The sequence below is a fragment of the Eriocheir sinensis genome, chromosome 36 (assembly GCF_024679095.1).
Source record: "Eriocheir sinensis breed Jianghai 21 chromosome 36, ASM2467909v1, whole genome shotgun sequence".
Taxonomy (NCBI): domain Eukaryota; kingdom Metazoa; phylum Arthropoda; class Malacostraca; order Decapoda; family Varunidae; genus Eriocheir; species Eriocheir sinensis.
Genome location: NC_066544.1, coordinates 10,435,891 through 10,463,715, shown reverse-complemented (window position 1 = coordinate 10,463,715; position 27,825 = coordinate 10,435,891). Strand labels below are relative to the sequence as shown.

At 40.7% G+C, this 27,825-nt stretch overlaps 1 protein-coding gene across 3 annotated transcripts; it reads left to right on the top strand.

The window, feature by feature from the left end:
* Positions 1–215: 215 nt before the first annotated feature.
* Positions 216–27,436, top strand: LOC127007770 (pancreatic triacylglycerol lipase-like). 3 transcript variants are annotated; one of them, XM_050879059.1, is made up of 10 exons: positions 216–291; positions 449–1,017; positions 10,112–10,190; positions 18,551–18,696; positions 19,848–20,096; positions 20,706–20,830; positions 21,224–21,332; positions 21,714–21,888; positions 22,866–22,966; positions 23,952–27,436. In XM_050879059.1, the coding sequence occupies exons 2-10, from the start codon at positions 810–812 to the stop codon at positions 24,149–24,151; spliced, it is 1,392 nt and encodes a 463-aa protein (XP_050735016.1). In that variant the 5' UTR covers positions 216–291; positions 449–809; the 3' UTR covers positions 24,152–27,436. The 3 variants fall into 3 exon arrangements, with proteins under 3 accessions (XP_050735016.1, XP_050735015.1, XP_050735014.1); XM_050879058.1 differs by having other exon boundaries at positions 231–291; positions 458–1,017; XM_050879057.1 differs by having other exon boundaries at positions 252–1,017.
* Positions 27,437–27,825: the final 389 nt, after the last annotated feature.

Here is a 27,825-nt window from a genome sequence, read left to right as displayed (position 1 = left end):
CTCGCTCGCCTCCACCACTATTTTAACATCACACACCACTGGATTCCTCATTTTTCCCCCATTAATAATACCTGGAGTAGATACCTCAACATTCCCTCTTCAAAACAGAGTAGCGAGGGGATACTGATAAAGGGTGTAAAGGGAGGAATATCACTGTTTTCCTGCGCATGTCAAAAGCAAAAAGAAAAAATGAGGGTTGTCACGCATGGCGGCGGCAACACCTGCTCGAGTCCCCCCAAAACAGCCAAGCCAGTCTCTCTCGATGCTGTGAGTTGGTTGGATGCCTTCCCCGTGAGTGCTGTGACTGTTATCTCGCACTGCACCTTGATGTTATTGAACCTAACTCAAGGAAATGCTAGGAAAGACTTGTGGAGTGTGAGGGGGGCGAGTGGGAGCGATAGAGGGAAAGATCATATTTAAACCACCACGTTAAGCTCATTCTCTTTAGCCTTCACAGGTTACCCAGGCTCTAGGATTTGAAAAGGACAGGAGAAACAGGTGACAGAATGGAGAACATTTCGAGAATAGGCGGTGTTGAGGAGAGACAAGGCTAGCGGGGGAGGAGAGACAGGCTGGCACTTGAGGATAGAAGCTCTTGAGAGGCCCTAAGACCCTTGCCAGCAGTGTTGATAGATAGCCAAGAGGAGGAGGGAAGAGGAAGAGGCACATTTCAGGAACATCATAATAGGCAGTGATAGAACCATTGAGGAAGGAAGGAGGGAAAGCAAGGCAGAAACATAGAGAAGTGTCAGATAGAGCCAAGAGTATACCATTGGCTCTAAGGACCGTGACCCCGTAGCAAGGAGCACATGAGCAGCGTGGGAGGCGGGGAAGAGTGTAACAGCACCTCCAACAGCAGCACCAACAACAGCAGCAGCAACAACAGGACTCATAATCTACTCTCCATGCCCTCGCCCACGCCTCAAACAACCAAAATGCGCTTCAGTTGTTTCCTCTCCCTGCGAGCCATGGCTGCCGCCCTCTCGCTAACCTTGGCAGTCCTTTTCTTTCACCCAAGTAAGGACAATTATTAGTTATCCGTCCTCCTTAAACCTTTATTTTTACACTAATGAGTTTTCTATTTAATCCACCTAAATAAAATGTTGGCTTATTATGTCTGTTTCCTCTAGTTTTACATTCTAATTAGTCAAGTGTTTCCATATCCTGCCTGTCGCTCCTCCTTTTTCACCCCTATTTCATTTATTTCCTGTCATTTTCCTCTTTTCCTACCCCGTATTGCTTGTTTCATAAAGTTTAATCCTTTTTTCCATCATATTTCGTTTATCTTTTTTTTTCCTTTTTCTACCTTATTTAGCTTGTTTTCTGCCATTTTTCCCTTTCTTCACCCTTTATGTATTTTGTTTCCTATGTCTTATTCGTTATTCCACCCCTAATAAGAAAAATACTCGCCATAGTCTTTCCTGGTTCTTCTTATAACTTCTTTATGAGTCAAGTGTCACCTTAACCTGTCCTTTCTCCTCTTCCTCCACCTTAATGAGTCACCTAATTGCTTCTTAACCTGCCTCTTTCACATCCTCTTCTTCAACTTCGTAATGAGTCACGTGTTTGCTCTATTATCTTACCTGTCTGCCTGTCTGTCCTTGCGCTCTCATTTCCCTCTCTTTTTAACTTTTTTATTTTTCCTTCTGCCTGTGTGAGTCAGCGTGATTATTGATTATCCTTCCACGCGTGTTTTCTTTTCCTTTATTTATTTATTTAACCCACTTTCTTACCACACGTGAATAATGTTAATACACTACTGCTTTCTTTCTTTTTTTCTTTATTTCCTATGACCCACCGCTGAGTAGTAGTAATGTGTTGGTCAGTCATGTTATATTCATCTTAATAGCCACGCCCTACACACACACACACAGAGAGAGAGAGAGAGAGAGAGTATTGATGCATACCTGCGTACACCTGTTCCCCTGCACGGTAGCTCTTTATAAAGCTGCGTGGCAACAATAAAGAAAGAGAGCTTTAATATTCACCTGTATACGTACGAGCTCGCCTGTTCTCTCTCTCTCTCTCTCTCTCTCTCTCTCTCTCTCTCTCTCTCTCTCTCTGTTGTGGCTAATGACGGAAAGACCTTCACACACATGATTCTGAAAGTGCGTGACAGTAAAGGTTTCTCTCTCTCTCTCTCTCTCTCTCTCTCTCTCTCTCTCTCTCTCTCTCTCTCTCTCTCTCTCTCTCTCTCTCTCTCATTCCTGACGTTAATCTGTTTATTTGTTCATTGTATCAGCTTCCCTTTCCTCTTCTCCCTCTCTTTCTCTTCTTCCCTTTCTTCATCCATTGTTACACCAGCCTCCCTTCTCTTCTCCCTCTCCCTCCTCCTCTTTTTTCCTTCTCTCCATCCATTATGTTACATATGTACTGTATAGTTTTTCTTCTATCCCTCTCTTCTCTTATTTCCTCTCTTCATCCATTTTGTTACCCAGCTTCCCTTCTCTTCTCTCACTCCCTCTTATTTCCTCTTTCTTCATCCATTATCTTACGTCATGGTCACGTGTATGTATGACTCATTCCTTCTCCCTCTCTTCTCCGTGACATGGTTGCTGGCTTTCGTATGTCTGTTTGTTTGCAGCCCAGAAACTCGATCTCGTTCCCTCTGTATTACGTTCCCATTTCCACACAAACAAGGGAAGTGGGATTGTTCGTGTGTGAGCTTTGTTTGTGTGTGTAGTTCGCTGGTCCCTGTGTGTGTGTGTGTGTCCAGAGCGTGCACAGGAAACGGATGGCGGATATTAAGGGAATTATGAAGGGGGGGCGGTGAGAGTGAGTGAGTGAGTGTGGTAACAAGCTTAACGCAGGTAGAGAGAGAGAGAGAGAAGCTGCGTAGATGGAGAGGTGAAGGAAATGATGTATAGCGGTAAGTGTTGTTTGTGGTGTAATGAGGAAGGGAGAGGCTTTATGATAGTGGTGTTGAGGAAGGGTGATGATGATAATGATGATGATGAGTCGAGGAAGGGATAAACTTTGGTGGTGATGAAGATGGTTGTGGTGATCGTGGTTGATGGTGACGTGGAAGGGTCTGAAAGTAATGGTGATGACGGTAATAACATAATGAAAGAAGATGGTGTGATGAGACAAAGAAGAGATGGTGATGTAGGTGGCGTTGATGGCATGACGTGAAATATGGTGATGATGGCAATGAGGAAGCGAGATCGAGGTGATAGTAGTGGTATTGAATGACATAAGTAACGATGACATCATGGAAACAGTAATGGTAACAGTGATGTGGTAGTGGCGGTGAGGTTGAAGCAGTAGTGGTTATGATATGTTGAAGCGAGGTAATACTGGTGACGTCTAATGAGAGAAATGATAATGGTAATAATGCTGCCTTTATGGATTAAGTGTTTGTTATGTTTAAGTTAAGGTATACTGAGGTTGTTTGACACCTTTATGTAGCTCCGGTAACCAGGTGGGTAGCGAGTAGGAAGAACAGGTGTTTCAGGCAGGTGTGTTGGCTGAAGCTGCGTGGGAGTGACGCTTTTTCTTTTTACTTTTTTATCTTTTTTACTGCACCTGAAGTAAAAGTAATTAAATCCTTTTTTTAGGTATTCATTTTTTTTTCTCATTTACGATTTGCTAACGTTTTTTTTATGCCAATGGGAAAGGGTGCTATCAATAACAAAAAAAAATCTCACGTAGCTTCTTTTATCTTTGGTACTGGCGACTATAATAAAAGGCATAGGAAGCAAGTCAATTTATTTCTCCCTCTCCCTCCCTCCCTCCTTCCTTCCTTCCTTCCTTCCTTCCTAACAGTCAGTCATCTCTCGTTTTGGCATTGGAAAACCATACTTCCTTCATTTTATTTTCGTTATTCATTGATTGATTGATTTTTCGTTTATTTGGAAATCTGCCTTTCTGACTGACTTGACTCACTGGATGATGTGAATACTCTGACTCACGACCTATGCATGACTCACCTCACCCATGTCTCGTCCCCCTCCGTGACTTGCATGACGGGTCCAAAGCGAACAATGGTGAGGCCGGCGGACAGACAGCACGAAGCACGGAAGAAAACTAAACAGAAGAAAAGTTTAGACCCAGAGAATAACATGCCTGGTAATCCCCCTTACGAATTGCTCTTTCCTTTCTCTTTCTCAGTCTTGTTTCTATTGTCAGGCGAAACATGGCGAGGCAGGTAGAAAACGCACTCAAGAAACAGAAAATGAGAAATAAATAAGAAATAAGAAGAGAGAAAGTTGAGATACAGACAATAATTACCCAAGATATAACGACCCTTAGATTTGTTTCCATTATTTTTCAATGTTCATGGACCACGACACGATTCTTCCTCCTTCCCTGAATAACAAAGTAATAAAGTTAAGGTCTTGACGATTATTAAACGATAACAAATCAATCGTTACCAACCCTGAGACTTGGCATAATCTCAGACGCTTTCGGCTCCTACAACAAATATTTTCAAAGCATACAAAGGAAATTAGTCGGGTTCTCATGGATTTTTTTTAGTCATCGCGCAGAAGCCTTGTTAAACTATCACAACGCTACTAAAACTATCCATGGAAATACCCACAACAGCCTCCACGAAAGCCTTACCAAATGTGGGTGTGTAAGCCCCGAAATGCTTGAGAATTCGGTCCTTGCTTCCATTCCCCTTCACCGTCGATTTCCAGAAACACTTAGCCCTGTCTTCCCCGCTTGCCAAGAATGATAATGAGGCAATAAATAGGAAGATCCAGGCGATAACATGCCAAGAAACTCACCCTACGATTCGCTTCCCTTCTCTCTCAATGTTAACTGCCTGACCTACTTAGCCTTGTCCTCTTCTCCTTTCCAGAACGATAAAAGAATAGAAGTTAAGATCCTGACAACAGCCTACCAAGAAACACCTATAAGGCTTTTTTTCCCCATTCTTCTTCCCTCACCCTAAGACTCGCTTCCTTTCCCTCTCAGTGTTAACTGCCTGACCTACTTAGCCTTGTTCTCTTCTCCTTTCCAGAACGATAAAAGAATAAAGTTAAGAGCCCGACAATAGCCTACCAAGAAACACCTATAAGGCTTTTTTTCCCCATTCTTCTTCCCACACCCTAAGATTGGCTTCCATTCCCTCTCTGCTAACTGACTGACCTACTTAGCCTCGTCCTCTTCTCCTTTCCAGAACGATAAGAGAATAGAAGTTAAGATCCCGACAATAGCCTACCAAGAAACACCTAGCTATAAGGGTTTTTTTTCCCCATTCATCTTCCCTCACACTAAGACTCGCTTCCATTCTCCTTTTCTCCTTTTCAGAACGATGAGAGAATAAAGTTAAGATCCCGATAATAGCCTACCAAGAAACACCTAGCTATAAGGGTTTTTTTTCCCCATTCATCTTCCCTCACACTAAGACTCGTTTCCATTCTCCTTTTCTCCTTTTCAGAACGATGAGAGAATAAAGTTAAGATCCCGATAATAGCCTACCAAGAGACACTACCTAAGACTTCTTTTGTCCCATTTCTCTTTCCCGGTAACCTCCCCTGACACTTTTATTTAGCTCTTCCTGCCTCGCTTTCCAGGAATTAGAGAAAAGGTTAGGTCATAGGCTAACTTTATAAGACTATTTTTCTGTTTCTTTTCGCTGTTGGTAGATCGAGACGCTTTAATTTCTTCATACCTGAATGATAAAGCAATAAAAGGTTAAGATCTATTGAACAACAAAGCTTCCAAGAATAAGAAAAAAAAAGGTTAGGTTACAGAACAACTTCGAAAGACTTTTTCTATTTCCTTTCGTTATTGATGGAGAGACACGTTAATTCCTCCTTACCTGAATAATAAAGCAATAAAAGTTAAGATCTATAGAATAACAAAGCTTCCAAGCATAAGAGAAAAAACAGGTTAGGTTACAGAACAACTTCGGAAGACTTTTTATATTTCCTTTCGCTATTGATGGAGAGACACGTTAATTCCTCCTTACCTGAATAATAAAGCAATGAAAGTTAAGATCTATAGAATAACAAAGCTTCCAAGTATAAGAGAAAATAGGTTAGGTTATATAGGCCACCTTTTTAAGACTTTTTTTTCCCTTTCCCTTCACTGTTACAGACTGAGACACGTTAAATTCTCCTTACCTAAATAATAAAGCAATAAAAGTTAAGATCCATAGAACAACAAAGCTTCCAAGTATAAGAGAAAATAGGTTAGGTTATAGGTCACCTTTATAAGACTTTTTTCCCTTTCCCTTCACTGTTATAGACTGAGACACGTTAAATTCTCCTTGCCTAAATAATAAAGCAATAAAAGTTAAGATCCATAGAACAACAAAGCTTCCAAGTATAAGAGAAAAGAGGTTAGGTTATAGGTCACCTTTATAAGACTTTTTTTTTCCCTTTCCCTTCACTGTTATAGACTGAGACAAGTTTGTTCCTCCTTTAAATAACAAAACAATAAACGTTAAGATCTTTAGAATAACAAAGCAATAAACGTTAAGATCTTTAGAATAACAAAGCAATAAACGTTAAGATCTTTAGAATAACAAAGCAATCGTGACCAACTCCGATACTTTTTCTTCTTCTTTTGACCTGTATCGCTTTGTTGGTCCTCCTCCTCCTCCTCTTGATCCTCTCTTCTGCTTACTCACACACTTCGCTTTTCAATGGCGCTGCACTTCTTCCTTTTCCTTCTCTGTTAAGTTTCCGTGACAGTCAGCTCTTCCTGCCTCGCCTACCCGGAAAAAGAGAGAGAGGTTAGGTTAGGTCACAGGTCAACTTTGCAAGACTTGTTTCCATGACCTTGCAACGTTAACTATTTAGGACGTTTGGCGCTGGGGGGGGGTTCTGTGTGTGTGTGTGTGTGTGTGTGTATTTTTTTCCCTCCCTCGCCTTCCCAGAACCCGTGACTCACAGGACTTGGCGGCGCTGAGCAATATTGATCCTCCTACTCCTTCTCTTTCACTTCACTTCCGATTTTTTTTTCGTCTTCCGCCTTTGCCAAGCAGTCGCCGCCGCTCACACTGGGTCGTATTTTGAAACATTTCGTCGCCCAAGCACATATTTGACAAGGCTTCCGTACGACTTTTGAGCATTTCCAGGGTAGTTTTATGACCCTGGTGGTAGTATGACCCTTCTTCTGTACCATGAACCTAAAATACCACTCATAAGAACACGACTGATCTCCTTTTTGGCCTAAGGAAATAGTTAATGTTAAAACCGAAAGCGTCTGACAATAGGCTACCGACTGTCTTGGGAGTGGCCGGCAGGCGTTGACCTCCTCCTCCTTCCCTTATTGCATCATTGCCATTCATCGTTTCAGACCAATGAATAAATACAGTTCAGTGCTTTCTCTGGGCTTTCCCTAATCTATTTTTCCAAGCACTTATTTGACAACGCTTTTATAGGAGTTTGGGGCTCTTTCAGGGGTAGTTTTATGACCCTGGTGGCAGTTTGACCCTTCTTCTGTAGCCATGAACCTATGAAAACACTCATTAGAACCCAATTGATCTCTTTTTTTTTACCTTTGGAAATAGTTATAAGGGAGGGAAGCGTCTGAGAATACCGACTTTTATGCTCTGGAAGCTTATCAGTAAAACGAAGATGTCCACTCCTCTTCCCTGCATCATTTTTTTTTTTCTCTCTCTCTGCTGAGTTTTCCAATACTTTTGTTAGACTTCTGTGGCGTAGTTAGTCCTGCATTTTTTTCATGTTTTGTGATTTAATTAGTGAAACGAGACCATGGATATGAGTTCCCAGTCTTTTCTTCTGTCTCGTGAGTTCATTAGTAAAACGAAAAATTGTAGATAAATAGAAACTCCGCGCAGCGCTCATTTTCGAGATCCCAGCAGAAATTAGGTACGAATTTTTGTGTCAGTAGTTCCCTCGGCTGTATTTGTGTGAGCAGCATATTGTTTCGCTGTCTTTATCTATCTGTATCTATCTCTCTGTCTATCATAATATAACACTTGATCTACCTCCTGTTATCGTAAAACGTAAATAAATAAAATGAATAAATAAACAATTCATATATCTTTCTACTTATCTTGCTATCTATCTCCCTAGTCTAGCATGATATAACACTTGATCTACCTCCTGTTATCGTAAAACGTAAATAAATAAAATGAATAAATAAACAATTCATAATATCTCTCTATTTATCTTGCTATCTATCTGCCTAGTCTAGCATGATATAACACTTGATCTACCTCCTGTTATCGTAAAACGTAAATAAATTAAATTAATAAATAAACAATTCATATATCTTTCTACTTATCTTGCTATCTATCTCCCTAGTCTAGCATGATATAACACTTGATCTACTTCCTGTTACCGTAAAATGTAAATGTATAATATGATATGAATAACTAAATACAAAAATCTGTGACTGTTTGGTGAGTGCACGGCGGGTCATTGCCTCCAGAAACCTTACATTTTACACCTGCTTTCTCTCATAACTCCGGAAATTAGAAAGCCCAAGTTCACTTCCTTCCGACGCGGCATTGGCAAAGTTTTACTTCATTTCAGAATATACGGGGTAATCTTCCTCATTTTCTACTTGTGGGTGGTAGCGGGCCGTATATCTTCCTCTTCTTCTTAACTCCGGAAAGTAGAAAGCCCGTGTTCCCTTTCTTCCGACGCGGCATTGGCAACGTTTTACTTCATTTCAGAATATACGGGGTAATCTTCCTCTTCTTCTACTTGTGGGTGGTAGCGGGCCGTATATCTTCCTCTTCTTCTTAACTCCGGAAAGTAGAAAGCCCGTGTTCCCTTCCTCCCGACGCGGCATTGGCAACGTTTTACTTCATTTCAGAATATACGGGGTAATCTTCCTCTTCTTCTGCTTGTGGGCGGTAGCGGGCCGTATATCTTCCTCTTCTTAACTCCGGAAAGTAGAAAGCCCGAATTCCCTTCCTTCCGACGCGGCATTGGCAACGTTTTACTTCATTTCAGAATATACGGGGTAATCTTTCTCTTCTTCTACTTGTGGGCGGTAGCGGGCCGTATATCTTCCTCACCTCCGGAAAGTAGAAAGCCCGAATTCCCTTCCTTTCCTTCGCCCTCCGGCAGCCACTTCGGGAAAGGAGGCCAGCCAGCGAACTCAGCCCTAATACAATAGCTTTCCCCGGCTCTCCATCACCTCACCCCCTTACTGGAAACTCTGGCCGCTCATATATCCGGCCGGAAGCTGTGCCAAAAGCATTTTCCGCTATGGCTTCCAACATATGTTCCTCTCGAGCGGGGAAAGGCAAGGCAGCAACAACTTGGTGGTGGTGACTAGGTTTTCGCCTTACTCTGAGCTTCGCCTGTCGTCGGTGGAGTTTTTAGGACAGTGGAGTTTTTCTTATTCTTGCATATTTTATTTTATTTTTTCGTTGGCCTGTATTTTTTTTATCTTCCCATCTTTTTTGAGGTTCGCATTGCTCTATGATTTTTTTTAATCTTCCCGTCTTTTTATATGAATAGTTCTACTGCGAGACTACATTTATATAGCCCTTCACCTCAGAAAAGATGCCGTACCCAATATATATTCATTTGTCACTTGTTATACTATCATTGTGAAACTTAATCGATTTTATATGTATCATTAATTTAAGTAGTAGTTATCGTGTGAAGCGTATCAGTAATCATGCTCATTCTAACGGTTATTTATTCATTCATACCAAAGGGAGGCCGCTCTAGAAATAATGTGGTGAAATTAAGGTTACAGAACATTTATATAAAAAATCAGAAACTATGCACAGAACAAAAGCTAATGGAAACGCTTGGGAGAGGCCTATCTTCTTCGTCTTTTTCTTTCATTATCTTTCCGTGTCTTTCTCTTCTTTCCATTTATCTCTCATTTCCATTTCTTTCTCTACATTTCATTCGCTACCTACCTTTTCTTTCACATCTTTCCTTTTCTTTCGCTTTACATTTATTTATCTTTTCTTCTTCCTTTTCTTCTCCTTCTTCTTCTTGCACTAGAATGCTATAGAATGAGGATGATGATGTAGGGATGCGAGGGAGATAGAGGAAAAGTATATGAGGGAGGGAAGGAGTCAGGCTACATAAGGGCGAAAAGGGAGGGAAAGATGGAGAGATACTGTTGGTAATTTCCCGAGCAGAGTTGTGTTGGTTATGGTGGTGGTGCTGGCGAGGTTGCATGTTTCTAATGGTCCCTCTCTCTTCCCTCTCAGGTCTGCACAGTTTCCTGGTTGGCAGCACCGACCCCAACAACCCCTTCGTCTACGTCAGGAACTTCCACCTTTGGACCAGGTGAGGCTATTCGTCTTTAATCACCGGCTTGGCACACGTTTTAAAGGGTGATGGATAATGCATGAGTAAGCTTTATTTCTTTTATTTATTTCAGTTTATTTTTTTCGTTTCTCTATATTTTTTTATCTTTTCATTTGTTTCTCGCCTTTTGCTTTCTTTCTCTTTTTTTAATTTCTTTCTCTACATTTCGTTCGCTACTCTCCGTTTCTTTCTCTTCTTTCCATTTATTTTTCGTCTTATCCTTTCTTTCTCTCCGTTTCTTTCTCTTCTTTCCATTTATCTCTTCTTCCCATTTCATTATCTGCACTTCTTTCGCTACTTGTCGTTTATTTTACTTCTTCTCTTTCACTTTTCATTTATTTTTTTTTCTTCTTTCTCGTCTTCTTCTTCTTCTTCTTCTTCTTCTTCTTCCTGTTACGAGTTATTTGGGATCAGCGAAGGTTTATGTGCTTTTTGAAGGTACAGTTAGTGCGTTCAGTCTTAGCAACAAACAAGTGATTAATCAGTAACAACATAGATACCGTACGTCATACCGCAAGCAAGGCTGAGTTGTGGCATCCCTACACACACACACACACACACACACACACACACACACACACACGTTTACTTATACCGCGACCTTCATGCATTCTTGTGTGGGAGGAAGAGAGGACATTTTTTTAATATTCTTTTTATTCTTATCATTATTTTTGTTGTTTTTGATGTTGTTGTTATTGTTATTTGACCGTAAACATTCATGCGTTCTTTGTTTTCCCTGACTCGAAGCGTTGACTCAAGTAAAGGTAAAGGTAGGGGTCTTAGCTGCGCGTGGCCTTAGTGCTCATCTCCGTCTCACTGGTAATTGAGCTAAAAAAAATCTTATGTAATGCGGTGAATGACAATATAATATCCTAGAAATTATTGTAAAATGTTGTTATTATTATTATTATTATTATTATTATTATTATTATTATTATTATTATTATTATTACTTATACTTACATATTCAAAGGCAGACAGACTAATCGTTGGGCCCCGCGGAACAATCGACTCTTCAGCTTCGACAAAGAGGATCTAGCAAGATAAAATCCGTCCACTTGACCTGCTCTCTCTCTCTCTCTCTCTCTCTCTCTCTCTCTCTCTCTCTCTCTCTCTCTCTCTCTCTCTCTCTCTCTCTCTCTCTCTCTCTCTCTCTCTCTCTGTAACAGAACCAATTATTCGATTTAACTTCTCAAAACTATAAAAAAAAAAATGCAATGCTTCCTATATTGATATTGTGTTATTCTTGGAGAAGGATGAAGAAAAAATATAGTACTGCGTGTGACATGTATATAAAGTGTGTGTGTGTGTGTGTGTGTGTGTGTGTGTGTGTGTGTGTGTGTGTGTGTAGGGCGTCACAAGAACGCCGTCAAGGTTATGTATGTAGTAAAATTTAAAAGGAATAATAGTCGTGTTCGCTCCCCGCTGGGGAGGAGGAGGAGGAGGAAGGAAGGGGAAAGGGAAATAGGAAGGAGAAAGGGAAGGACGAAGAGCAGGAGGAGGAGAGAGGAAGAGGAAGGAAATGGAGGAGAGAGAAGGAGAAAGTAGAAAAGGGAGAGAGAGGAAGAGAGTAGGATCAGTTTGGGTGAGATAGAAAAAGATGGGTGAAAGATGGAGAAGGAAGGAGAGAGAGGAGAGAACGAAGGGGAATTGGAAGTAAGGCCAAGAGAAACGAAGAAAAAAAAAAGAAGGGCCAGAGGGGAGGCTAAAAAATAACAACTCGAGAGATTCCGTGATGAAGCGACCGGGCATTAGCGAGGATGGGAAGCTAAAAAAATGTTATCTAAAGCCGTGAATGACAATATGTATCCTAGAAATATTATAAAAGGCTGTTATCGTTGTTATTATTGTAGGCGATAGAGGTTTTCGGAAGGGAATGTGAACTAACTTTTAACAGGATTATTATGGTGGCGGTATTCCCAAGGTTATCCTTTCCAGTAAATATCAATCAATAGCCTACCATCTCAAAAGCCGACGGCAGTTTCCAACCTTTTTCGCCTTCGTTGAATTCTGCATTTATTGAAGTTATTGATTTATGGCATACTTTCATCATACAATAACTGGTCGAGAAAATTTGTATGTTGGACGCAGCCATTATCCCATAAAAGTGAATCATTGAAATCTAATAGTGTCTGTAATAGCCGTGTTTTTGCTAGTGTGTGTGTGTGTGTGTGTGTGTGTGTGTGTAGGGCGTCACAAGAACACGTCAAGGTTATGTATGTAGGAAAAGTAATGACGAAAAATAGTCACGTTCGCTTCTCACTGAGGAGAAAGAGGAGGAGGAGGAGGAGGGAGACCAGCTCGAGAGGGTAGTGTGCCTGAGGGTCGACACGGGCTGAAAGGGCTCATAAAACTACGGGTTATATACGGATGTTGTCAGAAAGGATGTCAAGGGAACGGGCGATAGAGTCACGGAAGCTTTTTAACTATCAATCACCGTTAATTAAGGAGATTTAATTCCCAAATGAAGAGCACAGGGTAATATTGAACTGTCAGAGAGAGAGAGAGAGAGAGAGAGTGATTCGCGCCAGTATACCGTTTTTTGGCAGTGACACCACGACGCAGCCCAGAAGAGGGTAAAAGCGTCACTGCTGCTGCTGCTAAATAAAACAAACAGACAAACAAATGAATAAATAAATAGACAGATGGATAGATAGACAGACAGACAGACAGATAGATAGATAGATAGATAGAAGATAGTGATAGATAGATAAACACAAAGATAGAACCACAAGAGATTAATAGATAAAATAAGAGAGGAAGAAAGGAAAGGAAGACTAAATAGATTGATACACAATAAAATACAATGAAATAGACAGTCAATAAAAATAAGCCGATAAATGAATGAATAAACAAGTAAACAAATAAATGAATAAACAAAGGCATTTTAGCTACGCAGTATTTTTTATTATAGGCGTTCGATAGTGAAGGAAGTGTGTGTGTGTGTGTGTGTGTGTGTGTGTGTGTAATAACAAAATCACGTATAGTTCCATCCCTTCCCCCCCCTCCACCCCTCCACCCACGACCAACCAATCTCCTCGCATGACGAACTCACCTGCAATCAACCATTATTACAGGTGACGAAAATAGTTACAATTACCTGCACATACCTGACGGCTGAGATTTATTATTGTTGCTGTTATTATTATTATTATTATTATTATTATTATTATTATTATTATTATTATTGCTGCTACTACTACTACTACTACTACTACTGCTAACTAACTTACTTACTAATTAACTACTACTACTACTTCTACTACCACTACCACCACCACTACTACTACTACTACTACTACTACTACTACAACTACTACTACTACTACTAATGATGATAATAACAATAACAATAATAATAATAATAACACTACCCCCGCAACGCAACACAACACAACACAACGACCATCTTCAAAGGCAACCGGACTCAGGAAACGCAAATAGTTATACCGTGACAACACAAGCTTATTAAGGCAGCGAAAACCGGAATAGCGCATGTGTGGAAGCCAGAACTCTGACCTCTTGCATTATACTCCCATTGTGTATGTATATTTTTGTGCTCCTTTTTTTCCTTTTATTCTTTTTGTTAATGTTTTTGTTCTTGTTCGTCTTGTTCTTGTTCTGCTTGCTCTTGTTCATTTCTTACTACTACTACTACTACTACTACTACTACTACTACTACTACTACTACTACTACTACTACTACTACTACTACTACTACTACTACTACTACTACTACCTCGTCTTGATCTGCATAGTTTATTTTTATTTGCTCTGAAGTAAGTACAAACTGGAATAGAGCGTACGAACTGACGAAAAAGAACAAGAAGAACAAGAAAAAACAAGAACGAGAACAAAATCAAGAACAAGAAAAAACAGCAAGAACAAGAAGAAGGAAGCGGAAGACCAAAAATAAAGGGATATCAATAAATAAAAATAAAAAAGGACTATAAAAACACAAAGCAGGAAAAAGGGAAGGCAGGGATGGATGAAAAACGATAGAAGAGATGGATGGATGTACTCAGCTATTTCATATACCGCACTATAAAAAAAAATAAGTCTGCCGCGCCCTTTACCTGCCGAACCCTACCTCTGGAGTGCCCAAGGATGAGTGTTGGATGTGCCTGCCGAACCCACTACCCACCTGTGTCTCTTTCTCCTTAGTCATCGGGGCCTGGCTGACTGGCATGTACCCTGGTCCTACCCACGCCCTTTACATGTTTGCTAAGAGTCATTCACGTGTGTTTATCCTTTTCGTTCTTCAGTTTTCGTTTGGTTATTATATTAAATGTGGCCTTTCAAGACTTAAGAGGGTACGCTAATGTCTCCTTTTTCCATATTATTATCTTTATTTATTAGATAGAACATTAAAAGGAGACGAATGAAGTTGAAGGGGATGATATTTTGTATGTGTGTGTGTGTGTGTGTGCAGAGTGGGGGGCTTTAGTTATTTTTTTGTTACTCTACGCGGAACTAAGGAGCGTCTATCTTTCCTATCTACACATGAAAGGACGTGCGTGACTAACCCCCATCACCTGTCCACCCAGCCGCCTTCCCCACCAACACTATTACCATCACCACCTCCACTGTTACCACATCCATCACCGCCTTTTTCTCCTCCTCCAACACCATTGTCAACATATCCACTACAACTACCACCCACGTAACCTCTTCCAACACGACTATAACCACCCCTAACCCCACCACCACCACCTAGAATATTCACAGACGCTTCCGCCTCTCACTTAAACTATTTCCAAGGACCAAAAAGGAGATTAATTGGGTTTTCTTAGGCGTATTTCACGTTAATGGTACACAGGCCTCGTCAAACTACCCAGGGCCATAAAACTACCCATGGAAATACCCACAACTCATACGTAATCCTCAAATGTGTGTGCTTGGGCGGCGAAATGTTTCATTCTTTATTCTTCTCTCCTTGTTTTCCTTCTTTTCTTCTTGTACTACCACCCCCTAGAACCCCCAACACCACCACCATCACTACCACGACTCTACATAACCATACTCATAATGAAAACAAGCTCAGTGCGGGACGAATTCCATGATCCAGGAGACGCAGCAGCCACGCCCTTATGAGTCACCGCCGCCGCTGGTCGTGTATGGGAAGGCGGAGAGACGTGACCCTGAAGCCCTGTGTTAGGTCACCTTATTAGAGGACAGAAGGATATTTGGCGATGGAAAAAGAGCTTAGGATTGCTTGGGAAATTATCAAAACATGAACTCGTATAGTGAACAGGATATTTTTACTTGATTGTACAGTTATTATCATTATTATTGTTATTATTATTATTATTATTGTTATTGTCGTCAATGTTACTTTTATTACTACGATACCTATTTCTTCCTCTACTACCACTACCACTACTACTACTACTACTACTACTATTACTAATACTATTACTAATACTATTACTGTTACTAGAGCCATTTCGTGTCGGGGGTGTTTTGTACCCTATAGAATCGATTATTTTTTTTCTAACTTTCTCTTCGCATGAGTAAGCGAGTAAACTTTCACACCTCCCTCACACCCACACTCATGACTCACACTACGCTACAAGAACCCATCCAGTGAAAGTCTCTCTGTCCTTCCTACCCACGTATTATTCATTATTATTTTTCATCGTCATGGTAACTTTTGCGCCCTTGGCTTGCAGGTGTAGTAGTGAAGTGGTGACTCTACATTTCCCGTAGAAAGCGCTTTTTTATGATTTATTTAGTTTTTATTTATTCATTTTTTTTATTTTTTTCTTCTTTGCCTTTCTTCTTTCTTTCCTGGTTTCTTTCATACCTTCTAATTTTGTCTTCTCCGTCTTCTTGTTCTTCTGCTTCTTCCTTTTTCTTCATTTTTTTCTTCATTATACTCGTAGTAGTAGCAGTAGTAGTAGTAGTAGTAGTAGTAGTAGTAGGCTAGTAGTAGTAGTAATCTTATTTTGGCAACACAACGGTCCTTTTCGAGACTTATTATGGATACACGAGGAGCGTCATTTACTTTCCTTAGATGTCAGGTTGTAATACCCATGTTGGCGGCGTCGTTATTAGAACCCCCATAACTCCCACCCCCTCTCGCCCTCCCCTTCCCTTGACCCTTCGTCGTACACTCCTTCGCCCTCCCGCCCCTCCTTCACCTCCTCCTCCCTCTGCTCTCATCCTACTACTGCTGTACTTCTTGTTTTTCTATTTGTTATTCTCTTATTCGTATACTTGTTTTCTCTTCATGTTCTTTTTTGTTATCGTTCTTTTTCTTGTTCTTGTTCTTGTTATCTTCGTGTTCTCGTTCTTTTTCTTGTTCCTGTTCTTGTTTTCTTCTTGCTCTTGTTCTTTATCTTCGTGTTCTTGTTCTTTTTTCTTGTTCCTGTTCTTGTTTTTTATCTTCGTGTTCTTGTTCTTTTTCTTGTTCCTGTTCTCATTTTCTTCTTGCTCTTGTTCTTTATCTCCGTGTTCTTGTTCTTTTTCTTGTTCTTCCTCCCCCGCCCCTCCGCCGGCCCTCGCGTGCCCGCCCGCCGCCAGCCTTCAAGCAGTGCCCGGCGCCTTGTAATGACCCGTGCTTTGTTGCCGCTCTTCCCTAATCGATGGTCCCACCTGTACCCCCACCTGCTGCTATGCCAACACCACTATAGCCACTACCCACCGTAATACAACAACCACCGCCTCCACCTCCACTTCTGCCTCTTCCTCCTCCTACATTCACACCACTGCTATAACTGCTACTGCTGTATACTCTTCTATTAATTTTTTTCTTTATTTTTGCGCTTCGTTTTTTCCTTTTATTCTTTTTTGTTAATGTTTTTGTTTTTGTTCCTCTTGTTCTTGTTCTTACTACTACTACTACCACCACCACCACCACCACCACCACTACTACTACTACTACTACTACTACTACTACTACTACTACTACTACTTCTTCAATACTAGGAACTGGGAATGCAAACACGACGGGGGGAACACACAAAACAAGAGCAAATGTTTGGATACGAAAAAAAAGTATTGATTCGTCCTACTTCACCCCTCCCCCTCCCTTCCTTCCTTCCTTCCTTACTTCCTTCCTTCCTTACCTATTCATACCCCACCCAGTTACCTTCGATCTCTCCCCCTTCCCTCCTTCCCTTTCCTTTGTTACCCTTCCCTTCTTTTCCCTTCCCTTCCCCTTTCCATCATTGCCCCTTCCTTCTCCCTTCCCTCTCCCTTACCATTCCTTTCCTACCCGTCTCCTTTCCCTCCCTACTGCTAAACCCATTCCTTCCCACTACCCTTTCCCTTTCCATTCCCCTTCCTTTCCCCTTCCCTCTCCCTTACCTTTCCTTTCCTACCCTTCTCCTTTCCCTCCCTACCACTAAACCCATTCCTTCCCTCTACCCTTTCCCTTTCCATTCCCCTTCCTTCTCCCTTCCCTCCCCTTCCTTGCCTTTCCTTTCCTTCTCATTTCCCTCCCTGCCTCTAAAGCCCCATTCCTTCCCCATCCCCTATCCCCTATCCATCCATTCTCCTCCCTTCTTCTCCTTTCCTTCTCAATGTTTTTACCTCTCCTTTCCTTCTCTCTCTGCCATTATCTTTCCTCTTTCCTTCTTTTTTTATCCTTCCTTTTCCCTTTCCTTTTTCTTGCTGTTCCTCTTACCTTTCCTTCTCTCTGCCCTTCCAATTCCCAGCTCTTCTCTTTTTGCCCTTTTTTTCCTATTCTTTTCTCTGATTCTCCCTTTTCCATTATTTATCTTTGCCCTTCCCTATCCTCTCCTCTTTGTACCCCAGGTTCGATTCCCGGGTGGAATGGAAAAATTTGGGTGGCTTTTTCCGATACCCTATGCCCCTGTTCACCCAGCAGTGAATGGGTACCAGGTATTGATCGGGGGTTGTGTCCCGTCTCCTGGGATCTGTTCCCTTCTCCTATAATTCCTTCCCCTTCTGTCTTTCTCCGGCATATGACCACAGATGTTGCGGTGACTAAATGAAACTTTCCAACTTTTTCTTTTCCCTTTCCCCTCTTTCTCTCCCTTCCCCCAGTATATATTTTATCGACCATCAAAACCACTAATACTTCTCATCCCCTTTTCTTCTCCTTCCCTCCTTCCCTCAGCCCCCACACCTCCTTTTTTTCTTCCTTTCCCTTCCTTCTGTTCTCCCCCAGTCTTCCACACTTCTTTTTTTTCCCCTCTCCCTCCCTTCTACCCCCTACATTTTATCCACCATCAAAACCACTAATATTTGTCATCCACTTTTCTCTTCCATCCCTCCTTCCCCCAGGCTTCCACACCTCCTTTTTCTTCCCTTTCCATCCCTTCGTACATTTTATCCACCGTCAAAACCACTAATACTTGTCATTCCCACAGGCGACAACCCCACCAGGCACACGACCTCCCCATGGGCTCCCGCTCCGCCTTGGTGGCCACCCGTTTCCAGAGCAAGCAGACCTACTTCATCATTCATGGCTTCCTGGGCTCCAGCACCGACAAGTGGATCGAGTCTCTCAAGGATGGTGGGTTATGACAAGAGTGGGAGGAGTAAGGGAGGGAAAGAGTGGGAAGGAAGAAGTAATACAGAGAGGAAAAGATGTGGTAAGATAGCAGTTGAAGGAAGAAAGAGGGAGGGAAAAAAGTGTGGAAAATGTTTGATGGTAGATTAGCAGTGGAATGAAGAGAAAAGGAAAGAAAGAATCTGTCAAAATGGGAGGAAAAGTGTGGCAGGATAGCAATTGAAGGAAGAAAGAGGGAGGGAAAAAAGTGAGGAAAAGGTGTAGTTGAATAGCAGTGGAATGAAGGAAAAGGGAAAGAAAGAATCTGTCAAAGTGGGAGGAAAAGTGTGGCAGGATAGCAATTGAAGGAAGAAAGAGGGAGGGAAAAAAGTGAGGAAAAGGTATGGTAGATTAGCAGCGGAGTGAAGAAAAAGGGAAAGAAAGAATCTGTAAAAATGGGAGGAAAAAATACGGCAGGATAGCAATGGACAGAGTAGAAAATTAGGTAGCAGGAAGGGAGGCAAAGGGAGGAGGAAAGGGTACAGAGGAGGGCAAAAAAAAAAGGGGTGTGGAGGGATGGTGGGTCCTTACTGTTATTGTCTGCCCTGTATGTTTTTATACAGGGTTGGATGATGCCTACAATGATCCATGATTTCTCATATTCTATCATGTAAATTCTCTGTGTGCTTCTTTATTTTTTTATTATTTTTGCTCCCTGTTTTACTTTGACTTGAACTCCCCTTTTTTTCTTTTTCTTTTTTGCGTCTTGGAAGCTGAACCCCCTTTTTTTTCTTTTTTAACTTTAACTTAAGCTTCACTTTTTTTAATTTCCCTATTCCAGCACAAGTTCTTTTTGCTCATAATATTTTGTAAACACAACTCAGTTGGTGGAGTATCTATTAAAAAAAGTAGCATCTCTCAAAAACACCTCTTTTAACATACCTTTTTCTTCCTCCTTTCCCCAGCACATTTTATCCACCCTCAAAAACACTAATATTTGCCATCCCCTTCCTGCAGCACCACTTCAGCAGCAGGACTGTAATGTAATCAGCTTGAGCTGATCCTCCTGCTCCTCTGTTGTCGTGTATGTATTCTACTAACCTTTAAACTTAGTGTAAGAACAACCCATAACACACTGACCTCCTTACACTCTCCTTCTGCCTCCCTTCCCCCAGCACTACTCCAGCGGCAGGACTGTAACGTGATCAGCGTCAACTGGTCCGCCGGCTACTCCACCGCCGAGTACTTCCTCATCCAACCCCGGGTGAGGACGGTGGGCAGCGAGGTGGGCCAGTTCATCCTCTACCTGCAGGATGCCGTCGGCCTCACCACAGACCAGATCCACGTCGTCGGTCACTCCCTTGGGGCTCATGCAGCAGGCTTCGTGGGCAAGACACTCAACGGCAGCCTGCCCAGGATAACAGGTAGGTCCCTACTCACCTGACTAAGATTTCCGATATGTAGTTGATATAAATACAAGTTTTAAATGGTGGCCAGTCAGATTTGTGAATGGAGATGGTAGCGGATGGGTAACCTTTCTTTACAAGCTACTATGTGCATGAAAACAATTTATTCTCTTGTCTTGTATGTAGGAGACATTGATGAGCTAAAAGGTTACCGTGCCAGAGACCACTTCTGTGACACTAACCTGACACACCTGATGCTTTTGAAGCTTTTCACTGCGTTATTGCTGTTACTTTGAAGTCCTAAAGCTGTATTAACCCCTTGACTGCGGATTTCCTACAAGAAGACATCGCCAAGCTACAGGAATGGAACAAAGAGTGGCTGCTACAATTCAATGAAGAAAAATGTAAAATCATGCACCTTGGGAGGGGATATCCAGCATATCAATACCACATGGGAAATGTTCCACCATCCACCAAAGAGGCAGAGAAAGAACTGGGAGAACGTGTTACCAGGCTACCAGTGAAAGCCAAATCCATGCCAATCGCAGTGGACGGGTTAATAGAGCCCAGGCAGGTGCAACCAAACAGACAGACGAGACACCAACCCATATACCCACCCTCCAACAGGTCTGGACCCAGCTGGCCTCAGCTTCCACCAGGCCGATAGTGCTGACCGCCTCGACCGCACGGATGCTGGCTTCGTTGATGTCATCCACACCCACGGCTGCTCCACCCTCCTCAAGATGTGGGATGTGCGTAGTCTCTGTCTCTCACTCTGAGGCTTTGAAGGACTTACTGGATTCTATTATGGTCTAGGATGAAAAATCAGTAGGAAGGCAACTGATCATATGCAAAATGTCTTGTATTTAGTTATAGCCTCTAAACCAACTGCATTATGTGTGAGATATTTTATTCATCCATTATTCACACATAGCTTAGGAGAAATGCTAAAAATAATAGTATACTCACACTTAGATGCTGCTTGTAAGATAGTCATATGTCTGTAAAGTCATAATTTCATATTGAAAGCAAATTCTAAATGTATTGACTATTCTATTTATTCACTTTTTTGAAGGAAGATGACATGCCTCAACAAACTGTGTCATTACCAGTGACTGACTGTTTCCCTAACCTTGCCTTCATAGGATTGTTTTGGCATCGATGAGAACCTGGGTGATGCAGACTTTTGGCCCAATGGAGGAGAGCGCCAGCCAGCCTGTCAGGAGGGCGGGGACGGAGCCTCTTCTGTCAAAGGTGGCGGTCGAGTTTGTTGTGCTTTGTTATCTTATGAGTTAATGTTTTTTCCTTTAATTTGTATGGTCAGATGCCAGTACTATATAAAAATTGATGCATTTTATTCATTTTAGTTCCTGAAGCATGGATAATGAACATAAGTTTCTGTTTTCCTCTGCATGTTATAAGAAATAAAAATGATATAAATTTAACCACAAAAAGTTATGGTTGTGGTTTAAAAATGACCCCCATGGCTACTTTTGCCTTTAATACTTCTCACAATGGTCATAGATATGACATTTTTTACTCCTCACTGTTTTCATGGTAAGCAGGATCATTGGTGCCGATGATTATTGATTGTTTTAAGCCTTTGCCTCTTTGACCCTCCATGTGCCCCTACAGACGGCAGCAGCTGTGACCACGGCATGGCTTACGTCCTCTACACGGAGAGCATCAAATACCAGCCGTCCTCCACCCACTTCCTGGCCCGCCAGTGTGCCTCGTGGAAGTACTACAACAACAAGACCTGCCCCTGCGGCCACCCCGTCCAGTACATGGGCTTCAACGCTGATCCCAGGCAAGCTTCCTCACCTCACTCCTGTATCATTATATGTACTGGGACTTTGCATCATGTATTCTCTCTCTTACTTTAACATACTGGGACTCTATACTGACTCCACCATGCCCTGTTTTATCATTAAGTTAAAGGAATTATCACACTTAGATCTCTTCATACCTTAAAGAGAATTTAAATAATAATACTGAATAGCTTAATCAGAGTAGATCTTCATGTTCTTTTGAATGATGCTAAACCTTAAAGAGCACAATAACTTTTTTTTTTTTTTTTTTTTTTTTTTTTTTTTAAGCAATGGAAGCAGCTCAAGGGCAACAAAAAGAAAGTGCAGAAAAAAAGCCCGCTAATCGCTGCTCCTATAAAAGACGAAGTAAAGAGTAGCCAAAAGAGTGGTCAATTTTGAGTGGAGAGGTGTCTTGATACACTCCTCATGAAAGAGGTTATGTCATAGTTGCAAACATAAACTTTTCACAGTGCACCAGCAAATCAGTTTTCTTTATTATGACTGCACAATCAGTAAAAGATTATTATATTAGCATGTTATTTTTTTGCTATCTGTAGTAGTGCATTCATTATCAGTGGACAAAGAGCATATCAAGAGTCAAACCTAAAATTAATTGACCTCTGGCATCTTCCTCTATTTACTTTTTATTTGGGATTGTTACTTACAGGCTCTTTTAACCCGGTAGATGCGGGGATCATGTTTCTTAAAGGCCCCTCTAAACGAGAAAAATGAGAAAAAATCATCACTCACGCAAACCATTTTATAATATATATCGACGCATTTGTGATCAGTTTATGCATCATCTATTTTGGGGGGTTTATATCATGGCACAAATTTGGCCCATTGTTGGTACACAGTAAAGCCACAAATTTGACCCGTCGCTGCTACTGGGTTAAAATGATTTTGCCTTGCCCTTGGCCTACCTTCTGTACCATGAAAAGCAGCAATTCATGTCATGTTTCTTCTTATCCTGCAGAGTGAGTGGAGTCTTCTACCTGAACACCAGCAGGACAGCTCCCTACGGCCTGCTGGACTCAGACTGTTCCGCTGGTGCCTTCTCCCTTGTGCAGATCATGGGTGAGTGTCGGCGTGCTGGGAGATGCACTTCAGTCTGTGTCAGGGGCACCGTCGCCAGATTGTCGTACTCTGCCTTTCATATTTGCCTATTATCGTCCCAGAATCTGTCTCCTTCACCTCAATACTAGATTCATTTATAGTTATCATGAAATGGTTAATTAATGATGTCTTTCTGCAGTGGTTAAGTGTCAAAAACCGGAATTACAATGTCCTCAATACGATGATCTGGTAACATTGGTCAGGGGTTCAAGGGAAGATGTGAGATAAGAAGACTGAAGGATGGCATGCTGGGGGAGTCCACCTTAGCTTCTGCCAGGGTTTTGAGGGAAAGTGTGAAACAGAAAGACTAGAGTTTGGCATGTTGGGAAATGTACATTGTAGCTCTTAAGTCAAGCTACAATGGAAGATATCATATTAGAAAACTGGAGAAAACTGTCGTTGTGTGTTGTCGTAAATGATAATGGCTTCATGCACATATTGTCTTGGTATACTGTGTTTTTCTGATTTACTGTGTGGTGCTGCTCAATCGGCTGGTGGTTGATGGTAGTCTGGTTTCAGAACATTTATGTTAGGAGTCAAAATTGTTTCATGCCCTTAAATATACTACTTGAGTTATTATACCTGTGTTTGAGAGGAATATGAAGTAAGAAGACTGGAAGTGTGTGTAATGAGAAAGAAGGAAAGTATTAAGGTACAAGGACAAGAGGTGCATGTATTGAAGTAAGAAGACTGTACAAGGTTAAGAGGTGCATGTATTGAAGTAAGAAGACTGTGCAAGGTCAAGAGGTGCATGTATTGAAGTAAGAAGACTGTGCAAGGTCAAGAGGTGCATGAATTGAAGTAAGAAGACTACAAGGTTAAGAGGTGCATGTATTGAAATAAGAAGACTGGAAGTGTGTGTGAAGAGAAAGAAAGAAAGTATTAAGGTACAAAGACAAGAGGTGATGTACTAGAGAAACAATCTGAGGCAAGCAATCCATTTCAGGTCTGGTGATGCTGTCCATCCTGCTGGTGTTGCTTCTGCTGCTGGTGACACTGGTCCTCCTGCAGCAGTACTTTGGGTTGCCAGTCATGGCGCAGCTGAGGGCAATACTCTACATGGAGGATGTGGTGTGGCACGGGCTGGGCAAGAGTCCTTCCACACACATCCTCAACTCGGAGAAAGCCGTGGCTGTGGATACTTGAAGTGGACCAAGTCAAGTTGCAGCGGCAGCAGCAGTGAGAGCCTGTGATCTAGTCAAGAGTGAGTCCAGCCGCAGCCTCTTTGTGATGTGTTCGTCAGGCCGCCCCGCCCCCTCGGCACGTGATGCTGTGTTCATCGTGTCTGCTGGAGTCTGCTGCGCCTGGCGTGCTGTGTTGCCCCCTTCAGTGGTGGCCATGTTCATTATTTAGGAGGGGAAAGGATATAGATAGATATATACTTTAATGACCACAACTACAACATTCACTATAGATAAAGAAGAAAACTATACATCAAATAAATAAATACAAACTGACATAATCCATAAAAATCCAATATATGCATAAATAAATCCATGAAACTCAACCAAATACAGAAATAAAAAAAATCAGCATAACTAATCATAAACAAAAGTCAACATTGTCTTTACAGCTAGAAACCTTCTTTTGTGCAATCATTTTTATAGGACGTGTGTAGATCAATCAGGTGGACTGTTCTGCCAAGATAACAATGACTTTATATTGTTTGAGAGGAAGTTCGAAGAAATATTTCATAGTAAACATCTAACAGTAGTTTTGCATTTAATTACTTTTATAAATTTTCAAGTTCACAATACTGATGAATTTTATAATCTTGATAATACTGATCAATGCAAAAATCATCTGTAATCAATAGTGTAATTTATTGTGGTTTCAGACTAGACAAAGGTAGAAAAAAAAGTATTCAGATTTTTATGAACTGCTTTGTGTACCAGCAAGGCATGTAATTATTATATGTCACATAGATGCTGTAGAATTGTGTTATCAGTCTGCTGCGACTCTAAGTAACAGTTTGCGTGAAGCTGTCACTTCTCCGTTGTTCCCAAAGATAGGTTTGTCCATGACCATATAGTTTGTAGGGGAATCTCACAAGTCTGCTCTCACCTTTCTGATTAGTACTCACAACAGGGAATGAACAGACTATAGTACTCACAACACGGAATGAACAATAGTCTGAGAAATCTAGCCGAGAAAATAATAATAATAACAAAAATAATAATAAAAATAATCACGTTAGTTACTACTTCCAAAGCACAAATCCTTAAGAATAATTCATTGGCATTTGATCACCCATGCCCCCACAAAATACACCTAATTTTAAGTAGTACGGCAATTTATGTACACTGAATATTAAGAAAAAATCAATAATGGTGACATGAAATAAACTATGTAATCATCCAGCACATGTAAGTAAAATTTTTAAGTGTTAATTTTTTGCGCCTCGATTAAATTTTCTGGAGTTGTTATTAGTATTATTTTTATTATTATCCTGATGTGAACACTAATTGGATTGGTGTGTGTGCATCGACAAACATGTTAATTATTATGTTTCCACTAAGTACCTTGTTGCAATGGTAATGACTATATGCAGGCTTTAATACTGTGTAATCACCTGAAGTTTATTTTAAGTTCCTTGCTTGTTGTATGGAAATGATGCCTGAGTTTAGAAATCCCTTATATTTTGTGTATTACCCGACAAACACTATATAGATGCCTCGCTTCTCATTAATTTCTTAGATTTGTATGCAGCCTTACAGGACCTCCAGCTTTAAGTTTTCTTTTAAGTTATTAAGAGATAACATAAACTGGTAAATTTCTTTCTGCTTGGACTTTGCAGAGGGAAAGGGATGGGAGAAAAACAGAAACAATGAAAAGGGTTGTGAGCTATCAGAGATTCTGGGTTATATATGTGGTTACCTGTATTCTAACATTCTAAACCATTTCAACAACTTCTTAACAACAAAAGGGACTCAACTCACAAGTGCCAGGCTCCCAATGATAATATTTTTATACACACTCATCCATCTCACTCATGCATCGATGACTAACACCCTTAATGTTGATCTGTACATATTTCTCGCTGTACTGCATATCAGACCACATATCGAATTTTGAGCCCAGACTTACCACTGAAGATAAATAGCCAATAATAAACCCACTTGTCATGCTTAGCGGGTTATGAAGTTATACCATGTCATAGTTTCATAAAGTAACAGTACATATTATTGAAGTTATACTACTCTTCATTATCTGTCATAGTTTTGAAAAGGGACAGTACGTATTTGAAGTCATAGCATACTTCACTGTGTCATAGTTTAAATAAAGGAAGAGTACTGCATATTATACTGAGGCTATACTACACTCTCCATTATGTCATAGTGTTATTAAGTGACCACACATACTCCATTACCCTCAAATATGGCTTTAATGAAGTGGATAACCGTGTATTTTGTTTATTTTATCAAGGGGTCATAATTTTCCCTCCCAGAGTAGGCCCATGTTGCACACCCTTATGATATGTATATGGTATTGTGTTAACACTCCATGTACAAGCCTTCTGTGAGCAAGATAAAAGAACAGTAACACTTGAAAGAGAATTTTATCATATTATGTCCATCTAAAGTTAAATTAAATTTGTATCAAGCATTTAATAGTAACCCAGGAAGCCCTACCATGAACTTTTTGATTTTGGCTATATAGTGATTTTGTATAGTTTGCTGTAAAGAAAGATTTTGCTGTGATTTGAGGAACAGGCATAAGTAAAACACTATTAACTCAGTGATGTTGTAGACCCCAGTATCATGATAATTTAACCTTTGTGGTAATTAATAGTTTGGACAAAGTCAGGAATCCATAAAAGAAGAATGTTAATGTTAAAGAATTAAAGCATTATCGTATCAACAGATGTTTAACAATTTGAACCAAGTTAGGAATTTATGAAAAAAAGAATGATAATCCAGAAGAAATAATTCTCACATCAACAGAAGCATAATGATATAGTAAACTGTCTTTGAAAATCGATTTTGAACTCTACATTCTGCATTTACTACCAAAGGTTAGGTTAGCTCGAATTATAATGTTAGTGTGATTAAAAAAATTGTATGCTACCATAAAAGAATAAGTAAAGAAACCTCAAATTAAAGACATGACAAAATTTATCAAGCAGTTATTTAATGTTTCAAGAGTGGCCTACATTTCTACATATATATACACTTACTATCAATAAAGAAATAAATATACAAACCCCAAATTAATGAAAACAAAATTTACCAAGCAGTTGTTTAATGTTTCAAGTGTAACATCTCTGCATTATTTGTCTGTGAGTTTGATGTTTTATGTTCTAGCCCCAGATGAAGAAGACTATTATATACAAGCTGTTAATTAATAAACTGTAGAGCATTAATTGACTCCTGTCCTGTGTGTTAATTGTATGCACGTGGCAGAGTAATCATATATTATACATTATTATAAGCGGTTGTTTCCATCAACCTTTTGTTTATGTGTGATTTATGCGGTGCCCCAGATTCGCGAATTCGGGGTATGCGGTTTCAGCTTTCGCGATTCTCTCTCTCTCTCTCTCTCTCTCTCTCTCTCTCTCTCTCTCTCTCTCTCTCTCTCTCTCTCTCTCTCAAAAAAAAAAAATCAAGATATAAATAAATAAAAATAAATGTGAAATGAATGGAATAGCATAAGAAAAGTTTACTAGATAATTTGAATGAATGAAAAAAAATTAGTTCGGTGAGGTAGGCCTAAGAAGAGAAAGGGAACAGAAAAGTGAGAAGGTAAAAGGAGTGAATCGAATAGTGAGATAAACTTACCATCAAATAATCCCACCAAAGATGAAAAAAATTAAGATGATA